At 37.4% G+C, this 24,654-nt stretch overlaps 1 protein-coding gene across 1 annotated transcript in view; it reads left to right on the plus strand.

The window, feature by feature from the left end:
• Positions 1 to 24,654, plus strand: part of SHOC1 (shortage in chiasmata 1) — a 62,209-nt gene that overhangs the window by 15,600 nt on the left and 21,955 nt on the right. Inside the window, exons 8-18 of the mRNA XM_040963552.1 lie at positions 2,472 to 2,573; positions 3,682 to 3,790; positions 7,147 to 7,241; positions 7,932 to 7,938; positions 8,729 to 8,958; positions 12,470 to 12,883; positions 14,999 to 15,118; positions 15,954 to 16,130; positions 18,753 to 18,857; positions 20,547 to 20,725; positions 21,825 to 21,897. Of these exons, the coding sequence (XP_040819486.1) occupies positions 2,472 to 2,573; positions 3,682 to 3,790; positions 7,147 to 7,241; positions 7,932 to 7,938; positions 8,729 to 8,958; positions 12,470 to 12,883; positions 14,999 to 15,118; positions 15,954 to 16,130; positions 18,753 to 18,857; positions 20,547 to 20,725; positions 21,825 to 21,897 (1,611 nt within the window). The remainder of the gene's footprint in view (positions 1 to 2,471; positions 2,574 to 3,681; positions 3,791 to 7,146; positions 7,242 to 7,931; positions 7,939 to 8,728; positions 8,959 to 12,469; positions 12,884 to 14,998; positions 15,119 to 15,953; positions 16,131 to 18,752; positions 18,858 to 20,546; positions 20,726 to 21,824; positions 21,898 to 24,654) is intronic.

Below are 24,654 nucleotides of genomic sequence, written 5' to 3' on the forward strand. Positions count from 1 at the left end.
CCCCTGCGCCTAGCTTTAAATCCCTCATGTGCTAATTTCAAAAACTGAATCATTAGGTGCTTGATATTCATTGATGTGTTTTTGTTGTTGAGTTTGTCATTTTTCTCTATTTTTAGCATACTGAACATATATGGAGTATTCTGAGATTATACATGATTGATTACAGAAACTATTCTGATATATTCTTGTGAAAATAATTGAGTTTTTTGTTTTGTTTTGTGTTGTTTGGGCTTTGTTTTGTTTAGTAGGATGTTAACTATGCTGAATTCAAATTGTAAGGTTTTTTTTCTCCCCTTTGGTGGGAAGGAAACAAAATCTGTGTTCAGAATTTTAAACCTAGCTCATATGCTGGAATCTGCCTGAAACAGGTATATTTGAAAAAACAGCCAGAGACTTAGAATTTCGATGTGGAGTTTGGAGTTCCTTCTCTGTTATTTTACCGTCACATGGATTTCTCACCTTCATTTTCTAGCTGCTGTGTTAACCCTGAACTCAGTTCAGATACAACTGTCCTCTCATTCTATGAGCTAAGAAGGTTGTAGGGGTTTTTGTTTTGTTTCGTTTTGTGTTCTAGTGATGCTAAGCAGCATCAATTTATTTTTCCCTTAAGATGGAAAAGTGTAAAAAAAATTGGGAAAATCCTTTAATGACAGACAATTCCTTTTCAGTTTCTACCTGTTTTAGATTGGGTGCCTGAGATGGTCATTTTATTCAGAGTTTTAGATCTTCTAGAGAAAGATTAGTCCACTAGAAGCTGTGGTCAGTAGCAAAACTGCCTTCATTCTATTTTATGTATTAATTTTCATCTTAATTTTAAACTCCTAGGATTCTATAAATTATTCTGATTAACAAGTACATTTTTCCCTACCTTTCTTCTTACCTCATCATTATTCCATTAGCATTTAGAAAACAGAGCTAATATGTGTGTTTTCTGCTGTCTTGATAGAAGCCAGAAATATAATTTTGAAAGAAATTAATTGTAATCATCTGCTTTGAAATATAGATTAATCTACTGAAACTGGGATCTTAGGGGAGAAAAGTTTTAGTTGGAGTATGTGCTACATTTGACTAGATGAACTGGAATGCTGCCTTTATTGAAAGAAAAAAATTAAAATTGAAATGTATATGCAAAAGGATCTATTCTTAACTTTTTAAAGATTTATTTATTTTTATTGCAAAGTCAGATGCACAGAGAGAAGAGACAGAGAGGAAGATCCTTCATCCGATGATTCACTCCCCAGGTGGTCACAATGGCCAGTGCTGAGCCGATCCAAAGCCAGGAGCCAGGAACTTCCTCCAGGTCTCCCATGCAGGTGCAGGGTCCCAAGGCTTCAGGCCATCCTTGACTGGTTTCCCAGGCTGCAAGCAGGGAGCTAGATGGGAAATGAGGCTGCCGGAATTAGAACTGGTGCCCATATGGGATCCTGGCACGTTCAAGGCAAGGACCTTAGCCGCTAGACCACCACCCCAGGCCCCTTAAATTAAATTTTAAAAAGCAAATGTAGGGCCTGGCGCAGTGGCGCAGTGGTTAAGGTCCTCACCTTGCACACCCGGGATCCCATATTGGCGCCGGTTCTAATCCCAGCAGCCCCGCTTCCCTTCCAGCTCCCCTGCACCCGCCCGGGAGACCCAGAAGAGGCTCCTGGCTTCGGATTGGCTCAGCTCCAGCCGTTGCAGCCATTTGGGGAGTGAATCATCGGATGGAAGATCTTCCTCTCTGTCTCTCCTCTCTGTATATCCGCCTTTCCAATAAAAATAAAATAAATCTTAAAAAAAAAAAAGCAAATGTAGTTACCATATTTCTGTGATTCTAAGATCCTACCAACTGCAAAGCATATTATCAACCTAATAAAACTATTTACATAAAAAAGAAACTTTCTAAATGCACATGCTGATGGTTAGATGCATAGTAGTTTCATAACCAGCAGAACATGAACAATTGTGTCTTAAAGTCAAGGAACTATCATGTTTACTGTTCACGAGGGGTGTACCTTAACAAGAAAACCAAAAAGTGAAAAAGAGACAGAAAAATGTGTGATAGCTAAAAAAAAATAGGCAAAACAAAAAATCAGCAACCGAAGTGGCAGTATTTATACAGACAAATAGAATTCCAGCTGAATGGAACATAGAAGTAGTCATATATTGAATGAATAAATCTCTCAAAGTGATCTTATTCATGAAATTTATGACTTACAACCTAGCTTCTAATGACTCTGTAACTTTTTCCATTTTAATTTCCTTTGGTAATTTTGATTGACAGATGAGAGATAATGCAACTGTGCATAGAATAAACATTTATTTGAAAGTCTGCATTCTCTTCATGAACCTAAATCTGCACTTCTGTCTAAAAGGAACATTTTCCTCCAGCAAAGCTCTGAAGATACTTCAGAAGGAAAAAGCCATGGAGCAAGGTTATAAAAATGCTAACTTAATGGTATTTTTGTTGTTAATGGATTTTCTTATATTTTTAGACATTATTTTCAACCATGGAATTGAAATTGAGGATAAGAAGTACAGTTTCACAAAGATTTGGACCACTCAAAATGAGAATGAGCCAGAGTATGATGAACCAGGTAGAAATTTTGAATCAGTCACTGAGTTTATCAAGAGTTACCTATAAACAATATGCAAATATAACATATTCTATGAGTTTTCATGTTTAAAATTTGATTACTGTAAACCTAATTGTCAAAATTTTGTCCATTTATCTTTGTCACTATGGTTAATTCAGAATCCTACCAGTACCAAGGTTGAATTAATACAGAGTTACAAAGCCCTGGGGAAAAGAAATGAAGAAAACAATCGTAGTATTCAAAATAGAGATCTTAAAATATTACACTTCAAATAGAATTTTCTGTTTTATCTCAGTATTAGCAGTTGTATTAGTCAAATATTCACTTCTTAAGTGAGAAGTGAGCTTCTTGGGAAGAGCTTCTTGGGAAGAAAAAGGTTTGGAGGTTCGTCAAAATCAAGAGGTCTCATTTCGTGGAGGCTGGCAGTTGTGGAGCTCATATGATAAGCCAGAAGTCATAGAGAAGGTAGAGCTTAGTTTAAATAATCAGCCCTTGGCCAAGAACTGCTTTCCATGGACAAGCCTCTAGTGACCTAAAAACCTCCTGCCTGCCTTAGTTAGATTAGATTAAGTTGCATCTTTTTCAATCAACAGCACTAATCCATTAACTGTTAATAGTAACTCTTTGGGATTCAGACATCTGTGTTAATTTGGAGAGCCATATCCTGTTTAATTCATTACAGAAGTTTTGTTGAACTTTGTTAAACAAAGTTTAAAGGCAGAGTTACAAAGAGGAAGAGGGATCTTTCTGTTTCAGTCATTGCCAAACTAACCACAACGTCAGGGGCTGGGCTGGGTTGATGGCAAGAGTCAGGGGCTTCGTCCTGGTCTCCCATGTGGTTGGTGGGAACCCAAGCATTTGGGCCATGTGCTGCTGCTCTTCTTAGAGCAGCAACAGGGAGCTGGATCAGGAGTGAATCAACCAGGACATGAACTGGCATCCATATGGGATGTGGGCATCGCAGACAGCAACTTTATCCATTATATCACAATGCTGGTCCTCAAATTTATTTTTATTAAAGTAGTTTTGTAGTTGTGAGAGAGTGAAATAACATAATGCTTACAAAAGATTCTAAATTATACTTAATTTTATTTAATATTTATTTCAGGAGAGTTAGAACTTCCTCTAAGTCAGCCACACCTTTCAAATCAACATTCTTCAGTGAATTCATTATGTGCAGGCCTTCAGACAGTTCCGTCATCTCCTGCTTATGAAATGTATGTGAAGATTATATCTAGAATCAAACTTTTAATTAGAACAAGCTGTCTTTAAAATTTTTCACATAAAAGCAGTTGTCAAGATATCTTATGGAAAATATAACATAGTATCATATCTATGTGGTAAATGACTGGAAAGACTATATGAATATGTATGTGTATATTTGATTTTATGCATAGGCTGTCTTCAGAAAGGAGCACAAAAATCAGGTAACACTGACTATCTAAAAGGAAACTGGGTAGCAATTTAATATAGGTGGATTTTTTTACAGCATGACATTTTATATATTTAGAATTTTTAATGTGAATGTATCACCATTAGAAACAAATACCTTACAAATGTTAAGATCCTTCCATTAACATTAATGAATACTTGCCAATGGCACTACCTCTGTTGGCAGGCACTATGTATAAATGATGCATACGTTTTCTAGGGCTGCTATAACCAATGCCATAAATGAAGTGGCATAAGGAACAGAAATTTATTTCCCCGCATTATAAAAGCTAGAAATCAAGAATAAATGTCAACAGGGCTGGTTCTTTCAAACGGCCTCATTTTTTGGCTTACAGATAACCATTTCTCCCCATGTCTTCATATGTTCTTTTCTCCATCCTTGTATTTCCTAATCTCTTATTAGAACACCACCATGTTGGCTTAGGGTACAATTTAATGGCCATATTTAACTTAACTATCATTTTAAAAACCCTGTCTCCAAGTATTGATTCTGAAATACTAGAGGTTAAGGCTTCAACATATGAATTTGAAGGCGGTTGTATGTATCGCAGAATGTAATGAGATTTTAAAACTCTGGACTAGGACCAAATTGCCCCACTAGCTGAGAGTATTTTATTTGCTCTGTGTTTCAGTTTCTTTATCTGTAATACTGGGATCATAATAGCATCCACCTCATAGGGTGGCCATGAGTTTTTCTACAACATATGTCGTAGATCCCTGCCTAGGAATAGTCACGGATCATAGAATATAATGGACAGTGGTTGATGGATAGATTTGACTATCAACCTACTCCCCATAGGAGTATCAAGTGTCATATTCCATCTCTAATGGAGGACATCCTCTGACTTCATTCACCTCTGTCAATATGGTCTAAGTGTTACAATCATGCAAGTAGAACTGGGGCTTGATCCTCAAGCTGGCTTAGTACCCTACTGTTACTGCCGAGAATGGCCTGTAACCTTAGAATTCATATTGTTGGACCAAGTCTTTACAGTCTAATTTTAACCCAAGTATCTTAGTTTGACAGCCCTGCAACCTTGCCTTTTGCATGGTGTGATATCGCTTTGTTGCTTTCTTTGCTCAAGTGCCCTCTATATGTCTTGAACTCTGGTATTGTGAAGACTCCAGCTTTATTTTGGTTATTTATGATTGCTTTAGTTATTTGGTCTCTCGTGTATCCACATGAATTTTTTCAAAGATTTGTTTATTTTTTATTGGAAAGTCAGTTTTATAGAGAGGAGAGACAAAAAGATTTTCCGTCTGCTGATTCATTCCCTAAGTGCCCGCAACAGCCAGAGCCAACCTGACCTACAGCCAGGAGCCAGGAGCTTCTTCCAGGTCTCCCACGTGGGTGCAGGGGCCCAAGGCTTTGGGCCATCCCTGACTGCTTTCCAGGCCACAAGCAGGGAGGGAGCTGGATGGGAAGTGGAGCAGCCAGGACATGAACTGGCATGCATATGGGATCCCAGCATGTGCAAGATGAGGACTTAGTCACTAGGCTACTGTGCTGGGCCCTACCCACATAAATATTAGCATCATTTTGTCTGGATCCTAAAAGAATGTGATAGGCATTTTGATTGGTATCACATTGAATGTGCAAATAGCTCTCAGTAGTATGGACATTTTGATATGTACTCACCTATCCATGAATGTGGAAGGTTTTTCCATGTTAATCTTCTTTCTTTAATGTTGTGCAATTTTCATTTTCGAGAACTCTCACATCCTTGGTTAAAATCTATTCCAGGGTATTTACATTTTTTCACATTTCCTTGATTTTTGTGCCTAAGACTCACCAAAGCAGCGTGTTGAACCCCCCCCGACCTTGCTGCCCTGATTTCACACAGCAGAAGTGTTCTCAGCAGAAGCTGCCTCTGAGCGTTCCGCCTTAGCAGCTTGTGCTGCCATGCCTCTCCTTGAGGCTTGTGAAAGGCCGAGGGGAGAATGTGTCCAGGCCTCACAGTCCCAGATGCATGAGCCTCGCCTTCGAGGCCACCAGCCCTGTCTCAGACACAGTTGGGAATGTGGATTTATCCTAATCGTGTGCAGCATGCAGAGATAGGCTTGTGCCACAGCCACTGCAACCACTAAGACCTTCCTTTGTCTCACACTCAAGGTGGTGATCATTCCTGGCAGGGCCCAGCTGCCTTCACACCGGTGGTTTCTCTTGGCTGGTTCAAGCTCTGTGGGAGAGTGGGAGAATGAAGTGTACTCCTTTCCCGAGGCGATCTGCCAGAACCGTTCCCTTCTCTGGCTGCAGTCTAAACCCAGAGTCAGTGTGGTCTGTGAGTCTACATCAGGCGATTCTGTGATCCACTCTCTCTCCTTTTTCTCTGAATCTGTTTTTTTCCTTGGTCCCCAGGCGGGGTGTCTTGAGGTGGGGATGAGCTGGTGGCTCACTGCAGCCTCTGGCCTCTGGGACACGTAGTGAAAGGTTTGTGAGTGATTAACTTTTCCCTACTAAGGGTAATAGCTTCATATGTAGCCAGATGAGCTGTGATTTACACTGATTGCCAAGCATATTTGCTCCCCCAAAGATGCATGCCTATACAAATGAATATTACTCACATATCCACTAAAATTGAAAGATGTAAACTAAACCTTAGGGATCTGCTACTTCCAAAGAGGGTAGGTAGAACAGAGAGAATTTTGTTTGTTTCGTTTTTATCTCCAGGATTTCTATATAGAATAGATTGACGATGGCAATTTTGCGAAAATGTTGTTAAAGCTGGTATTGCATGGTAAGATGTAACTTTAGGTAGAGTGTATATTTTTATCTAAAGTGCTTTGTAGGATTGGTGCTGGCTTCAGTCATGGAGGAAAGTGATAAAATGCTCACAAGTCGGCCTGCTCTGTCTCCAGGCTCCGTTGAAGGAAGTAGGGGTAGGAGGAATTTATAGGCAAGCACAGGCAGTTAAGGAGTTTTTTCCAGGAAAGAAGGAAATAAGTGAAATTTGGTCTATGGAACTCTATTTCAGTTTTTACATTGATAAAATAGTTAATTTTTCACTTGCTTTTGAGTACGGAAAAGTCTTGGGAAAATAGTTTTCTTAAAATTTTATCGTGCAAAAAAAAACCCACTATGCATTATCAATGTGTTCTACATTAATCTCTCTCTTTTCAGTAGCTCTCTTACTACCGAAGAATCAGCTAAGAAATACTCAATGGTCGAGCCACCAGAAAGATGCCCAAGCTCTTCAGACACACTGATGCTTGCTGGTAAAGAGTAATTGCTTTTGAATGGTGAATAAGAAACACAGGTGAAAAGGTGCAATCAGGAAAATATGGGAAAACATTTTTTCTCTGACCATTTCTTAATGTAGAGTATAACGCATATCAAAGTTAAACAATCTGTCAAAAGGAAGTTACGACAAGGTCTTAATTTTGCTGAATTATTTGCATTTATATTTTTCTGGGTTTCTGGATAATTCTTACATGTACAGGGAAAAGAGAAGAAAAAAAAAATAAAGGTAATACATCAAGAAGCCCCTTACGTATAGTTTATATTTGCAAGTTTTTAACTTGGTTATAAATTTAAAATGTCCACATAGCTAATGTTAAAAATAAGGATAAAATTCTTGGCTTTCTAAGAATTTCAAGTCAGTATATTTAAAAATATTTTAACCAGGTGTATTTACAGTTTAACAAAATAGTTTTTAGTTGAAGGTAAAATTCTCATGTGCACATAAAATATATCTGAATAAGTTAAACTCTTTTCTGTGTCTTAGCTACATTGTTGTGGAAATGGAACATTAAGTAAAATGTTCTTTTAAAAAATTTTAAAGAATTACTAAGTTGCATTTGAAAACCAAAACCAAAATGAAAACAAGAACCCTGGGAAGCAAGTAAACACCAAAGCTGACTTCCACTCCACAGGTTTCTGGCAATTCCAGAAACCTTGAATTTCAGTTCCTCAGTATGTTATTATTTATCCCTGTGTAAGCTAAAAGGTAATTATCAGGAAGCTGTGTGCCACAGTATTCAATATTGTACTCATAAAATTTAAATAAATGTTTTCTTACTTAGACTAACTATAATGAATTGGAATTTCTTAACTGAATAAATCTCATAACCAAAATATTGCTTTAAAAAAATTTTTTTTTATTTGAAAGGCAAATTTTACACAGGGAGAGGTCTTCCATCTGCTGGTCTACTCCCCAAATGGGTACAAAGGCGAAAGCTGAGCCAGGATCTAAGAGATTCTTCTGGGTCTTCCACCTGCATGCAGGGCCCAATGACTTGAGTCTCTGCTGCTTTCTTAGACCATAAACAGGGAACTGGATCAGAAATAGAGAAGTTGGGAACTGGACTGGCACCCATACGAGATGCTGGCTCCACACTCAGAGGATTAGCTAGCTAAGTCACTGCACTGACTCCCAAAATATAATTAATTATATTAATTTAGTAACCAAAAGTGGTCAAATAAAATAATGGCTTATTTTTCCTATTAAATGTAAAATAACTTCTTGATAGTTATAGATTTTAAAAATTCGTTGTGACTTTTACTGTCATAATGGCCTGATTTTTTTTTTTACGAATATCAGTATCTTAAAAACGAATGACTGATATAACTTCAAGTTTTATCTTTTTGTAACATGAAAATATAGTCCATAATGAAATCCTATGGTGGTTCTTTTTATTGTTTTTTGTTTTCTTTGCCTTGTGAGCTATTTCTGGCTATTTGTTTTTTGGTTATTTGTTTTAAGCACTATCATTTGTGAGTACAATAATCAGTGTTCAGTTAAACACTTTAAAAATATGCTTTCTATTCAAGAGTACTTTGCAGCTGATCCTGGAAAGGCAGAGTGCTGGGAGAAAGCAAGTCTGACTCAAAACCAGACAGAAACTTTGGAAAACCCAGACATGCCTTTATGTCATGATCCCAGTGACACCGAAATGGAGATGCTTTTGCCAGAAAACACTGTTCAAATAGAATGTAAGTGCATAAGATTAAATTTGACTTAAATATTTTCAGGATGAAAAGAACAAACAGAAAAAAAAAAAAAGCAAAACAAACCAGTAGCCTCTGTGTTCGCTGTCCTGTCCTGCAGCAAACAACTTGATGCACCAAGAAGATAATAACACGCGTGGACCAGCATCAGATTTTTTAAAATTTAATTTAATGTTATGACACAGTTTCATAGGCTCTGGGATTCCCCCAATCCCTCTTAAAGCCCTCCCCCCATGTTGGATTCCTCCACCTTACTGCAATATTACAGTTCAAATCCAGTCATGATTCCTTCATTGCAAGCATGTACCATGCATAGAGTCCAGCATCTTATTGTCCAGATAAATTCAACAGTTTCTTCAGGAGACCCTGGTCTGAAAGTAGAGCTGGTAGAATATCATCCCGTCCAATGAAAAGCCACAACATAACATCAACAATTTACAACATTGTGGAATTAATTGACATGGTATTGAGTGACCAGTATGTTAAAAATGCAAGTTCTTAACCACATCCTGTGACTACTTCATTGACATTTCAATTTTAGTTTATATACAGAACTGGCTGCTATACACCTTAAAATGGCTATAGAGTACTATTCACCTGTCTCCTATCTATTTTCATTTTTATATTTAACAGCTTATAATATTGAAGCATAATTTTTACTGAACTTGGCGAATTTTAGGATAGTCCAAACTTGCTTATACCTCTAACAAGGCATAGCATCAGATTTTAAAAGAGGTTGTCACATAGGAATCAGGGCAGGTTGAGGCACTTACATTTCAACAGCAAGAGGCAGTCGCCTAATACACAATCTGTTCCTCTAGCAGGTTCCTTTCCTGAATCTGTTAACCTGTGGATTAAGGAATTTCCTGTTTATTCATTCCCATATTAACTGCTCCTGGAACACTTCTGGAGGAATTTCTAGTAGCTCTGGCTCCACACTGGCAAAGATTTACAATGTGCTGCAAAGATTTACAGTGTGGTACAATTTCATATGTACTGAGATTACCCCCCAAACTCCACCCCCCCCAGCAGATTTTCCAATTTTGCTGCAAAAGTATAGTCCTTTGTAAGGAATCATGATTGTATCAGTCTCTTATTTAAGTGTACCCCGACATTGCTGGTACAGACAGTGTCAGACAGTCCAGTATCCCATTGTCTATACATTTCCAACATCTTCATTGGGAATCCATCTTTTGTTTGGAAGCAGGGCTGCGTATTGCATATACCCTCACATCTGGATATGGTAGACCGCAGTCCACCACCACTTCCCTCTCGGATCTGTTAGCAAAGAGCTGGATTGGAAGTGGTACAGCCAAAACTCAAACCAGTGTTCATACAGAATGACGGCATCACAAGTGGAGGTTTAATATACTATGCCATGGCATCAACTCCTATTTTATACAATTTTTTAAAAACAAAACTTGGGTGGGGACCAGTGCTGGGGTCAGCATCCTATATGGATGTCAGACCTGCTCTGGTTGCTCCACTTTCTATTCAGCTGCCTGCTTATGGCTTGGAAAGGAGCAGAGATGGCTCAAGACCATGGGCCCTTGCACCCATGTGGGAGATCTGTGGAAAGATTCTACTGCCTGGCTTCAGATCAGCCCAGCTCTGGTAGTTGTGGCCGTTTGAGAAGTATGCCAGCAGATGAAAGATCTTTCATCACTCTCTCTCTCTTTCCTACTCTCTGTAACTCTGCCATTCAAAGAAAATAGAAGTTTGGTGAGCCCATAATTTGCATTGATATATAGTAGACTGATGTAAAGTGTACTATTTGATGGTTTTTACTATAATCCCAGTTATACAGTCATCCACAGTTACCATTTTCTCACAGGTTTACTGGTCCTACTCCCCATTTTACCTACCTGTGGAACTGCTGATCTGTTCTTGGTCTCTACAATTTTGTCTCTTTTGGACATTTCATGTAAATGCAATAATATAATATCTGGCCTTTTGTGGTTGGCTTTTTTCACTTGGCATGGTTTTGTTTTTTTTAATTTTTGAATTTAGTGGTACAATTTTATATATACTGGAATTCCCCCCAAACTCCCATCCCCCAACAGATTTTCCCCCTTGTTGCTACAATAGTATAGTCCTTCATAAGCAGTCATAATTCCATCAGTCTCTTATTTACGTATGCCCTGACATTGCTGGTACAGACAGTGTCAGACAGTCCAGCATCACATTGTCTATACATTTCCAACAGTGTCATTGGGAATCCATCTTTTGTTTGGAAGCAGGACTGCATGTTTCATTGTACCCCCACATATGGGTGTGGTAGACCCCAGTACTCCATCACTATACATTTCCATAAATGAGAAACCATGAAACAAGGTCCACAACTGGTATGAATTAGAACAACAACAACAAAATGACAGCACCATAAAAAACTTGCCACTGAGTAACCAACACATGGGTGACAAAAAGGAAACCCAAAAGTCTTGGGAAAAATGACTTGGCATACTTTTTAAGGTTCTTGCATATAATAAAATATACAGCTTATATAAGATATGATTCAAATCATTTTTATTGAAGAGGTAGCGGAAGAAGCAGAGACAGACAGAGATCCTCCATCTACTGGTACAACTCCTAAGGTGCCAGACAGACACAGCTGGGCCAGGCTGGAACCAAGATCCTAGAACTCAACGTGATCCTCTCACACAGTTGTTAGGAATTCCAGAACTTGAGGTATCACTTGCTCCCTCTTAGTGTACACACTAAAGGAAGTTGAAATTAGAAGGGGATCCAGAACTTACATGGAATGCAAGCATTCTAATTTAGGTCTTAAGCACTGTGCCAAATGTCCATTTTGGCATTTTTAAAATCAGGTTGATTTTTTTAAGATTTATTTATTTTACTTGGAAAGTCAGACATACAGAGAGGAAGAGAAACAGAGAGGAAGATCTTCCATCTGATGATTCACTCCCCAAGTAACTGCAATGGCTGATGCTGTGCCGATCCAAAGCCAGGTTCCAAGGCACTGGACGGTCCTCTACTGCTTTCCCAGGCCACAAGCAGGGGGCTGGAAGGGAACTGGTGCCCATATGGGATCCCAGCGCGTTCAAGGCAAGGACTTTAGCCTCTAGGCCACCGTGCTGGGCCCAATCAGGTTGATTTTTAAATATTGTATTATTTATATATTTTAGATACAGTTCTTTGTCAAATTTTGTGTTGCATGTGGGGTTTTTTCATTCGTTTGCTTTTTTGTCATACACGTTTTTGACTTTTAGTACAAATGTAAACTCTCTAGCAACAGGGCTTTTCTTGAATTTTTTTGCTTTTTAATCTGGTTTTGTATAATAGGAAAAAAGGATCTAAATTTTTATCCTTTTAAAAATTTATTCAGATTAACATTTAAAAAAAACAGGAAATTTAGTACTCCTAAGGATCAAATCCTATTAATAAAAACATGCAATTAATAGTTATCCCAATCAAATGCTTATTTACGCATGGAGATAATTTAAGTATTTTTTTTTTGCTTGTTTTCTGTTTTCAGCATGTCTAGAGAATGAAAGTTGTTCATCACCTATTATACTTAATAATGAGAAATCTACAAATGTTCATTTTTCACCTCCACAAAATAGTCCACCTATGGCAGAAGTAACAGAAATATGTTTTCCTGATGGTTTTGTCTCTACTCAAACACCAACAAAAGAAGAAACACCAAAGAATGATCAAGAGCTAGTTGATGGAATAATCCAGGAAAATGAAAATAAGAATCTCTTTGAACTTGAGTGCATGGGACCATCTGTTGAATTATCTTCCTCTTCAAGAATTAACAAAGCATCTTGTGAGCACCATAAAGAGTGGGATAAATGTTTGGACCCTCTAAGCGATTTTATTATGCTGAGAAATAAACATATGACTTGTACATCAAGAACTGAAGTCACAAACAATGAAGAAAAAGAGGGTGGGTAATTTCATAATATTTTGGTATTAATGTGGTAAGTTCAAGGACTTAGTATGTAATTTATCACAGAAGTCATAGAAAATTCTTCTAAAAGAGAATGCATGTTTTTCACAATAAATGTCATTAATTTGGTATTTCTTGTAAATATATAGAGATGGCTCTGAATATAGAAATGTGTTTTCCAAGAATTTGTCGTTGTCTACAACTGACCTATCAATATTCCTGATCCTTCTGATTTTTGTTGATTATACTGCCATTCTTTATTACCTTTTAATTAAAAGTCCTTTTTCAGTGCTTTAACTTATTTTTGAATGTAGGCTTTAGGACTTTTTTGCCCATTTATTTGATCAAGAGTATGACTTTTTGTCCTATATACCACTGAGAGACACAAGATTGAAACATAATGGAACCTTTTGAAGATCTGCTTAAAGTTATATTGCTTTGTCCTTCAGTATATTTGTCACAGCAAAAGATTTGGTGAAAATACAGAATATTATATAAACATTATGTTTACAGATATTCACCTTACATTTCTATGGAATAGTTTGATCACCTTATTACTTACTTCAGTAGGTTAGGTTAGTGTAACTGAGATCCCTCTAACCAATATTTGCAATATAAGCTTAACTTCTAAATTAAAAAATGAGCAAAATACAAAAGATTAAAATTGTGCTACATAAATGGGAATTTTAAAAAAGACTTGTTATTCTTGGGTTGGTTAATATTTTCAAATTCTGCTCATCCATAAAATAGAAGATTCCATGCGAAAAGTAATACTGATACACTCTTCTGGTTGTCATGCTTATGGTAATGTCTTTTAATAGGTGTATTAATGACAGAAAATGAGGAAAAACAACGAGAAAGTGGGGAAAAAACAGAATGTTTTCAAGTAAAAGAAATATGCATTCATTTACAAAAGCATTAGCTTTAATGTTAGATGGGAATGCTTCAGTACCCCTGATATTTCCTCAATTACTGTTATTTCCCTAGCTTCTTGCCCCTTTATACATTCTTTCCTAAGGGATGGAAAGACTTACCTACTCTGTGAATTTGAAAATAATTTGGGAGTGACTTTGTGGAACTGAACAGCCCAGAAGGAATGAGCGTCCTTTACTGCTCTGTCATGGCTCTTTTCCAAATAGGAAATCTTACCTCTGTCCAGCATATTCTGGGACTTGGTAGGGGATTCTTTTATTTACTTACCAAGCTCACTGGACTTTCAAGCTAAACTCTGTTCTCTAGTTAGTCTTTATTAGCAATAGTAGTAACATTTTGGTATATATTTTACTTCTTGTTTTATTTTACAGTTGATTCAGGAACAAAAAATGTTATAATTTACTATACCACCTCAAAATTTCCAAAAATCATTATCATTTGTTCATATATAATCCAGTTGTTTAGTTAATTGAGAGAATTAGATGAAAATCATAATTTAGTTTTATATATTCATTTTTGTTTTTAAACATGTTAAAATGTTTTAAGATGATGTTTCTCAAGTTATCTTGTAATTATATATTGATGGGCAACATTGCTATATAATTAAACAAAATTTAAAAAATGTATTTATATATATACACACACTCATACATATCCTACCAGAGAAATATAACTAACATATATTGAGTACACTGTGCCAGGGAATTACATTTCGGGAGTTACATTACTCCAAATTACATTTAGAGATAAATGTGATATTGATGCTGACCTCGAGTTGCTTATGGTATAGTATAGTGGGCCACACCTGCAAATAAGTCATTTCCATATGATGTGAGAAGTGCCAGAGAGAAGCATACACAGAGTACTAAAAAATCAGAAAGAAGGGGCGTTGTGTCGGCCTGGAGTAAGGCAGTCAGTTCTATCAGCTTTCTGTTTGAGGGTGTCCGGGAGCTGAAGGTGAGTAGTGGGAACTGGAGACCCAGCAGGTTTGAGCAGAGGGGATGATGTAGCCAGCTGAAGAGTAAATGAAGGTCACAGAAAACCGAAAGAGATACTTATTACTGATGTGTCGTGGTAGAGAAATGTAATAGCTGTGATGATATTTTAGAAGGTAGTAAGGTAAATAACATCAAGTTTTCCCTTACCCATCTACATTTACTATTTTATTAGAATTTCAAGATAAAGAAGAATGTTCATTGCCTCTTCAGGAAAAAAGTCCTATTGTCTGTGCTGATAAATCCCCAGAGAACCTAATTCCAAAATGGGGAGTAGATAATGTCATTGAAATTCAAGCATCAGGTATGCTACATGCTTTTAAAATGTGTTTGGATTTATTTGATCTGAAAGCCCTGTCGGGATATCCAGGACAGATCTTATTTTCTATGTAGTTTTCTTTGTTTAAGATATTTCTTCATTCCACTCCTTCTTTCGAGTTTCTTTTCAGATTGAGAATGCCCTGTGCATTTCTTCTGCCCCTGCTCTTTGCCCTTATGTATTCTGTCATTTCTTCTTTGGGTAAAACTGCTGCTGTTTCTATTTAACAGAGAAAAAACCTGTGGATTGGGAATCCTCCGACTGGAGAGAATCCTCAGCCTGGAAAGTGAACTGCTCATGGCTGCCCCCTCTGTTCTGTTCCACAGTCTCAGTGACATCAAGAAGTCACTACCAGTTGCTCCTCTTAATGTTTCTTTTATTTCTGCAGATAATATTCTCTGACTTGTAAAGCATAATCTGCTTAAGAGCAGCTTGTTTTCATTAAAATCAGTAAGGAAATAATGACACTAATCCTCCAGTATCCAGTATCCTTTTATTCTTTCAGTTAAGTTTTTTTTTTTTGCTGTCTCAATGATTATTCAAAAACTGTTTTTCTTAACCTGACACTTCCTAAATGCCATGCTACTTATTGAATAAATTATTTGTAATAAATGAGATAATCACAAAACCATTTAGCTCTATAAGGATTATGTTTTATAATTTTATCATAAATATTGCAAAAATAAATCTGTTAATTCATTATTTTTAACTCAGCAAAGAATTTGTATAAATTTTCATAAAGTAACATACTCAAATGTTTTATCAAAAAGAGCATATAATCATAATAAAAACACTGTTTTTAATATTTTTATTTCTGTAGAGAGTCAGTGCCAAGCATACTGTCTTCTAGAAGCAGCAGCTGCTCCTGTCTTGAAAAAGCTTGCGTGCCTCTCTCCTCTCCCTGTCACTAATTGGAAATTTGCCACTGTTATTTTTGATGAAACAAGGTTCTTCTTAAAGGAACAAGAAAAAATAATAAATGATGCTGTTCACCAAGGTGAGGTCAAATCACAGTCACAGTTTTTAAAATTAAATGTCTATGGCTCATTCTATCAAGTTGGTAAAAACTGAGTATAGAAGATACAGACACTAGCTATGGGAAGAAATTACTGTAAATTTAACTTACTTTGGTTTCCTAAACCAAAACTGGAGGATAAACTGACTGAGTAGAAAAGGGTAAGAAATATTATCTGGTGTTGTTTCCTAATATGTTGCAAATTGACACATATTACCTAACAAAATCCTATAACAGAAACTAGTTAAGCTATCATTTTTATAATCTGAACTATGTGGTCCCCTCTTAAAAGGGGAGTAAAAATATGTTAGTTTTTAAGATTTTTTTCTTTTGGTAAAGATGAAATAAAATGGACTAGGGTTATTTAACAACAACAACAACAAAAGGCAGAGACCATTTAAGATTATAGACATCAGACGATGAGGGGCATGGTTCCTGCTCTTGGGAAATGAGTAGACGAGCCCTATCTATGCCTAGATTACTGACTTGGAAGAGTTGCCAAGCCATGACACAGGGAAGATGCCTAAGGCAGAGTCCAGGGGGTAGATTGACTCTGAAGAAACAAAGCGAGAGTCTTAGGAAATCGAATTGGGGATAGTTAAGAATAGAATATAAGAGAGCAGACAGCATCACATAGACAATCCTAGAGATGTGCATATGGACTCAATTGAACAAAGAATATATGTGAGGACACTGCCTGTGGCTGGGGAAGCAAATCATTTAAAAAATTAGAGGGAATAGTGTGCCACAGTCACACAAGGCATGGGATAATACATGTTCCCAGTAGCCAGACTAGAAACACTCGTAATTCATCAGGTTGAAACAGATACCTAGAAAAGTCTTACCTTGGAGGTGAGGAATAATTATCCATAGATTTAGCATGTTCTGAAGCTGCCTAACATGATAAAGGCAAGACCCAAAAAAATCTGTTTCAAGGAACTGTCTTTTTTATGCATATGGTAACAAAGCTTTAGGGCCTTCATGTAAAAAATACATCATTTACCAAGGAAATTTTACCAAGAAAATATCTGCAATATCTGGATATTTTACCAAGGAAATATCTGCAGTGTCTGGTATCCAGTTAGTTTAGCTCTCACACAGAGAGTCAGGAAAATCAACTTATAATGAGAACAAATCAAAAGAAGCCCAGGGGCGCAGCATGATGGCTCAGTGGCTAAATCCTCGCCATACGTGCGGGTTTGTGTCCATGTCCCAGTTGCTCCAATTCCCGTCCAGCTCCCTGCTTATGGCCTGGGAAAGCAGTTGAGGACGGCCCAAAGCCTTGGGACCCTGCACCTGCATGGGAGACCCAGAAGAAGAAGCTCCTGGCTCCTGACTTTGGATCAGCTCAGCTCTGGCCATTGAGGACACTTGGGGAGTGAACCAGCTGATAGAAGATCTTTCTGTCTCTCCTTCTGGCTGCAAATCTGCCTTCCAAATAAAAAGTAAATCTTAAAAAAATAAATAACAGAACTAACGAAGGTAGCAGAGTTATCAGAAAATGACAGTGGCACTTAGTCCAGACCCTAAATTGGGGCATAAAGGAAACTCAGCACTAGTTCAGTGGGAGTTTGAAATCTGAGCTCCTTCTCCAATCTTGCAACTACCATTTACTTTTTAGAGTCCTCAGATATTCTTCCATCTATTCTATGCCACTGATAATTGCTCAGACATGACTCAGTATGCTTACTCTATCTTATCTGGAGCATAATTGATTTTATTTATTTAGACAGTTATTTGAGAGGGATGGTAGTGGGGAGAGAGAGTGAATGAAAGAATGCTGCCATCTGTTGGTTTACTTCTCTCGTGCTCACAATGATTAGGGCTTGGCCAGGCTGGAACCTGAGATAGGAATTCAGTGCAGGTGTCTCAGTAGGTGGCGGAGACTCAGTACTGCACCCATCACCTGGCTTTTCCCAGGGTGACGGTAGGAAGCTGGAGTTGGGAGCAAAGTTGTGGCTGAAACCCAGGCACTCTGTTATGGAATGCAGGTGTCCCATTCAGCATCTTAACTCCTAGACCACATGCTCATCTCTTGGTGTCAGAAAGCTCTGAAACTGCATAGGACACGATAATCAGACAATTTACCTATTCCTATTAATGTATCTTTTGTTTGAATCATATCTTTGGATAAATATTCCCAGGTTCACACCTCCAATTCAAAGTATTTTAATGCAGTGTTCTTCTATCCTTGTCTTAACCAATTGCAAAATTATTAATTTCATTTCCTTTTTTGTTTCATAGCTAATAATCTTTGAACTTTTCCCAACAATAAAAATAATCATTGGAAACAACAGGGTGAACTCTAAGGTTAGCTGTCTATTTGAATGCCAGTCCCACCTTTTACTCACTAGTTGACCTTGAACTCTTAGTAACCTCAATAAGACTGTATTTGCCTATTCATAAGATGACATTCATAATGAATCTCCTTGTAAGATTATTTTTATAAATCAAATCAAATAAGCAGTTTGTATACAGCCTGGAATCTACTAAGCACTCATTAATAAATGTTAGTTATTATTACTAAGCAGATTCTGATATATTTGTATGTATATGAAACTTCTAATACATGGCCTATGTTTTTAAATATTTTTGCTGCTTTAGGTACAAATGATGGAAGAGAAATGACGTTCAAGTATGCTGCTGTCTTGCACCTTCTGGTAACTACCAGGGATGTCCTTCTAACGTGCGATGTAGACACAGCATTAGGTTGGTAGGGGAAATCTTACTTCCTCCTTTCTGTTGACACATTTCACCTGAAAAAGACATGTCTTAATATAATTGTCTATTATAAACTTTTTGGCATAATATAGCAGAGCATACACATTTCTTGCTTATCTTCGTTAAGAGAAATTGTCTTTACAACCATAATCATCTAGAAAAGTAAGTTTAGGATTCAATAATCTCAGTTTGAATTAGAGAATCTTAATGGCTGTTAGCAGTTTTGAGTGCATAATCATTATCGCGTACCACTTTTTTCTCATATACGCTACCAAAGTGAGGACATCATGGACTATTTAATGTGTCGTTTGACTTTTTGCTATACACATTTCAGGTTTTCCTTTCATGTTTGTAGTTCTGATTCTTTATTAGATAAAATACAACTAAATTATAAAGAGTATGACCTTTCACTTTTATTTGTAGCATATGTTAATATTCTTAAGTAACAAAATCAAACTTTGGATCATAGTAGAAATTTTGAAAATTTGGGGGATTTTTCCCAATGTATCCAAATAAATATATGTTTTACCATATTGGCTCTTGAATTCCCTTATTGCAGGATTCTTTATATTCATTTACTGATGATATGCTTGTGAGGTTGTGTTTTATGATTTAGTTTCCAGAACTTATTTCAAATAATTAAAGTAAATACTTTTCCTCTGATCTAAAACTCAAGCTTTTTTTAAATTTATGACCCTGATATATCACTGGTTTTTAAATTTTTTAGGATTTTTTTGGAAACTACATGGTTGAGAGGGATGGTTGGAGTGGGGAGGGACAGGTATAGGAAAATGTGGGTGGAACAAATTTGTTTTTCCTCCTGTGTCTGCGGGAGAGGAGAAGAAGGGGGCCATCCTTGTGGTCAAATTAAATCACCATCTGAGATGGGGGGACAGTCATTTGGTGATGCCTTGGAGACCCTGATGAGGAATAGTGTTTCTAGGGTGTTACTTGAATGGCTTTGATAGTTCTGAGAAGTTGTTTCATTGTTCCAGGGTTGAAAAAAATCTTTCTAAGGTTTATTGGATGAGAAAGTTCACCTTAGTGCATCTACACACCCAGAAACATGTTGTCCAACCTGTTCTGCTTTCCATCCTCTGACAAGGCAGTTGATGTGTCTTGCTGATTAGATGAGCTAGCTGTCATATCCCCCATGTGCATCTGGGCACACTGACACTGCACAGGCATGAGCAACTGGAGGGCCAGTTCCCAATACGTGTTCTCCAAGGCTGGATCACACATTCTGTGATTTTCCCTGTGGCTGGGGCTGAGTCAAGTGGTCTAGTTAGGGAGGCCCACAAGAAACCTCAACTAGGGTGACCTCACTCAGACTTGCCTCAGGTGTGGCAGCCAGTGCAGGGTCAAGTGCAGTCTGTTCCCTGCAGCAGCCAATGCGTATACCAGTTAATGCAACAACCTGCCTGGTCTGTTCCACCCCAGCCCAGTATCTCATGTGAACCAGTGGGTGCTGGTGTCCAGCCCAGCAAGCTTGCCACAGACCTGATCTTCATGCATACCAGTAGGTGGCGCAGCCTAGTCAATGTCTTTAATTAAAATCATAAAATATTAAATATAATTTTAACAGTTGCTGTTATGACTCATTTTCTTTTTATATCTTTACCATGCATTTTCTCAGCAAAAAGGCTTATGATTTTTTTCATGATTTTGCTGTAACAGGATATTTGTCAAATGCAAAAGATGTCTACAGAAGTATTGTGGGCTCTTATTTGGATGGCATTTGGAGACAGCTGGACATTGTACAGTTTACTAATGACAAAAAGTCTGAAGTTAACTACAGAATACAGGAATTGCAATGTCAGATTTTAAATTGGATGCAAGATCAACAGCAAATTAAGGTGAAGTATTGGGATAATGCAGATAAACGTAACCAGTTTAAATAAGAAACGTATGTCAGATAAAATTTCGTGTTTCAGTTTGAAATGATGAGATTGTCTGTACTATTTGGTCACTTGACAGTTTTCTCCTCATGTAAGGGAACAAAATAGAATTTAGGTACAGGAAAAGGATAATTGGTATCATTATTCATGTTTCTTAATTTAAACAATATTTCTCTTTCTAGTCTACGTTTTTTTTTTTAATGGATTAGTTCCCTAACTGTCAAGAATTTTATCTGGTGCCTCATATACTTCTAAGAACATGTATAGAGAGAATTACAGTAATTTATTTTTGGTCATTGAGCCAGCAACTCATATACATCACTTAGTTTATATTGGTGTACTGCAAGTCGTTTGACCTGCTGTGTCAAGCGTCTTTGTTATGTTAATGAACATTTTGAGAAAATGCTTTTTAAACAGCAAACAGAAAGGCATTTCAATTTGCTTATACTAAATCTAGATATAAACTTTTGCAACCGTTTTCATCTTTTTTCTCTTGTTATGCCCCTTTGAAGTGTCTGGTGCAGCTTTCTTAAGTTATTAAGATAAATTAATAAGTAAAAGATTTTAATTGAAAATACAGCAGCAAATAATTGGCTTGGCTCTTAACAATTCAAACATGTCTGGTTTGAGGTTAACACTAATACTGTGAAAATAAGCAGAGATAACTTGTATGTTGATAGTCATATATGAGGGCACCTTAAAAAGTTATGGGGAAATGAAAAAGACAACTTTCCTTGGGTGTAAAAGATTTGAATACTTCCATAGTTTCTCCATAAGATCTACTTTCCACGAAAAATTCTAAAGACCCCCTGTATGTGGGAATTCTTGAAGAAAGCTAAGAATATACTAATCCTCAGTATTTTCCTCCGTGAGGTGTGACTTTGTCTTGTCAAAATTTATTTATTTGAGTTATTTAAGCATTGACATCTTTTACAGCAGAAATATTTACATTGTAAGCTTGTATTAGGTTCATGTGATCAGTTTGTTATTTTGTCATGGAAGCAAAACTATGAAAAAATTTTCACATCGTAAACATGAAGTTCTTATTTTTGGCTAGGTGCTGATTATAATAAGAATGGATTCAGATGTTGAAAAACATTTACTCATTAAAATCCTATCCAAAATAGAAGGTAGGCAAATTTAAATTATACTTATTGGCAACAAATGCTTGAATATATAAAGATGTTTTGATGTAGCCAGATTCTTTAATTAATATGTAAGTATCATACCATAAAATTCACCCTTTAAAAGAATAAAACTTAGATGTAATCATTTTTAGATCAGTCTGGATTATTAATTGGCTATATAAATATGTAATATTTATATGTATTATTAATAATTTACATGTTTTAGAGTTTGCTTATTTATTGCTAAATAATATTGATTTCTTACAACACTCTGTTGTTTTAAGATTTATTTATTTTTGTTGAAAAGCAGAATAACAGAGAGAAAAGGAGAGACAAAGATCTTCCACCTGCTGCTTCACTCCCTAAATAGCTGCAACGGCCAGAGTTAAGCTGAGCTGAAGCCAGGAGCCAGGAGCTTCTTCCAGATCTCCCACATGGGTGCAGAGTCCCAAGGACTTGGGCCATCCTTTGCTGCTTTCCCAGTCCACAAGTAGGGAGCGTATCAAAAGTGGAGCAGCTAGGACTTGAACCAGTGGCCAAATGGGATGCCTGTATCATAGGCAGAAGTTTAGCCTACTTTGCCAGAGTGCCAGCCCCCCTCCCAACTCTAATAATAAATTTTCTTCACATAGTTTTACAAAATTATAGAAATTAAAGTTCATAAAAGTGACATAGCATGACAGATCTGTCAGGCAGTAAGTAAGTACCAGAATCAAGATTTGATCCTAAGACTCTTTTTGTCCACTGCTACCTTTAGCTCCCTCATAACCTCCAACATCTTGAAGATCTAGAATATATGGACACCTTTGTATTTGATTTTCTTTAATTTCCTCAGTTGGTGATTTGATCCATCACTTTAATTGGTCTTGTCCTTCTGTTGAATTTTCCATTTAAATCTCTGCCTTGAATAAATCGTATGTTTATCCTCTTTTCCTGTGAGGAAGTTGCTGAGCACTTCTGGAGAAAATCACGTGACCATGTAGATTGGTGCCGTTGAAACTCATGCTCTGTGAACGTACCCAGGCTCTTTATACCTACGTGAGCTTTCTCAGTGTGCGTGGTCCTGCTTCCTCTTTCCCTCATAGCTATATCACAAATCCCTACCGGGCTCATTTTCAGTAATCAGGTGAGAATACTCCATCCTGACCTCCTACAAAATCACCTCTGCTGTTTTCCCCTATTCTTTTATTATTTTCTTTCTCTCTGTCTTTTTCTCAAAAGTGAAACCCCTCCTTTTGGAGATGAATCTTTTAAAAAGAAATCTTAAACTATTTTGTTTATGTATTTGGAAGATAGAGTTACAAAGAGAAAGCGAGAGAGAATCCTCCATCCACTGATTTACTCCCAAATGATCACAGGGACTGGGATTGACCAGGCCAAAGTCAGGAGCCAGGAGCTTCTTCCCTGTCTCCCACTTAAATGGTGTGGTCCAAGCACTTGGGGACTGGGGTCCAAGATGCAGGGGCCCAAGGACTTAGGCATTCCTCTGCTTTCCCAGGTGAATTATCAGGGAACTGAGTCAGAAATGGAGTATCTGGGACTTGAACTGGTGCCTAAATGGGATGTCAGCACTGCAGACAGTAACTCGATCCCCTGTGCCACAGCACTGGCCCCTGGAGGCAAGTGTTAGACTTGTACTTTAGACACCAACTCTTCCTGTAGCATCAAGCTCTGTGTTCCATCACTGATTCGGCTTCATCTCCACTGGCTCTTCCCCTTAATGCTTCAGTGCCACCTTCCACCTATATCATCCTTTAGTTAGGATTTCTCCTTTCTCTACAAACTGCATCTTTGGCCATTTCTATTCCCTGAAATATTTATTTACTCTAAGCTTATCAAACTGTTTCCTGTGCTGTTCCCTATCTTTTTGCCTTTATTCCCCGTTATAGTAATGAGAATACTCTTCCTCCTTTAGAAACCTGATTCTTACAGATCCTTTAAAAATTAAACTTGTTTTTAAGGAAATCTTAATTCAACAGTTTTTCTATGTGTTATCAGGATATTCTGTACATACTTTTTTTTTTACAGATTTATTTATTTATTTATTTATTTTTATTGGAAAGGCGGATATACAGAGAGGAGAGACAGAGGGGAAGATCTTCCATCCAATGATTCACTCCCCAGGCAGCCACAACGGCTGGAGCTGAGCCAATCCGAAGCCAGGAGCCTCTTCCGGGTCTCCCACATGGGTGCAGGGTTCCAAGGCTTTGGGCCGTCCTCTACTGCTTTCCCAGGCCACAGGCAGGGAGCTGGTTGGGAAGCGGGACTACCGGGATTCGAACCAGCGCCTATATGGGATCCTGGGCGTGCAAGGCGAGGATCTTAACCACTTGCACCATCGTGCTGGGCCCCGTACATACTTCTAAGGTGCCATTTACCACCCAGGACTTGAAGAACTGATTCTCTTGTTTCTTTCCTCACTAAAATGTCAGCTTCTGAGGAATAAGGATTGTTGAGTAATTTGTATTCCTAGAATTCAGGAAAATGTGTACAGTAGAGAAGACACTCAGTGGAAGTTTATTAGATGAATGTATGAAACAATTGTTTTATATCTAGTCCAAAGTAAGACTAGTGACACGATCGCACTGAAACATACAGACATAGCAACAGGCATCAGTGGAGATAGCCAAGTTACATACTGCGCTAAGATGTAGTAATGTGAGGGAAGAAAGCTCCTTCAAGCAGAGCAGTAGAAGGTGCTATTTCTGTTTTTTTTTTTGGTAAGGAAATTTATTTATTTGAAAGGCAGAATTACAGAGA

The sequence above is a fragment of the Ochotona curzoniae genome, unplaced genomic scaffold (genome assembly GCF_017591425.1).
Source record: "Ochotona curzoniae isolate NIBS_2020 unplaced genomic scaffold, NIBS_Ocur_1.0 scaffold_3208, whole genome shotgun sequence".
In the NCBI taxonomy this organism is placed as follows: Eukaryota; Metazoa; Chordata; class Mammalia; order Lagomorpha; family Ochotonidae; genus Ochotona; species Ochotona curzoniae.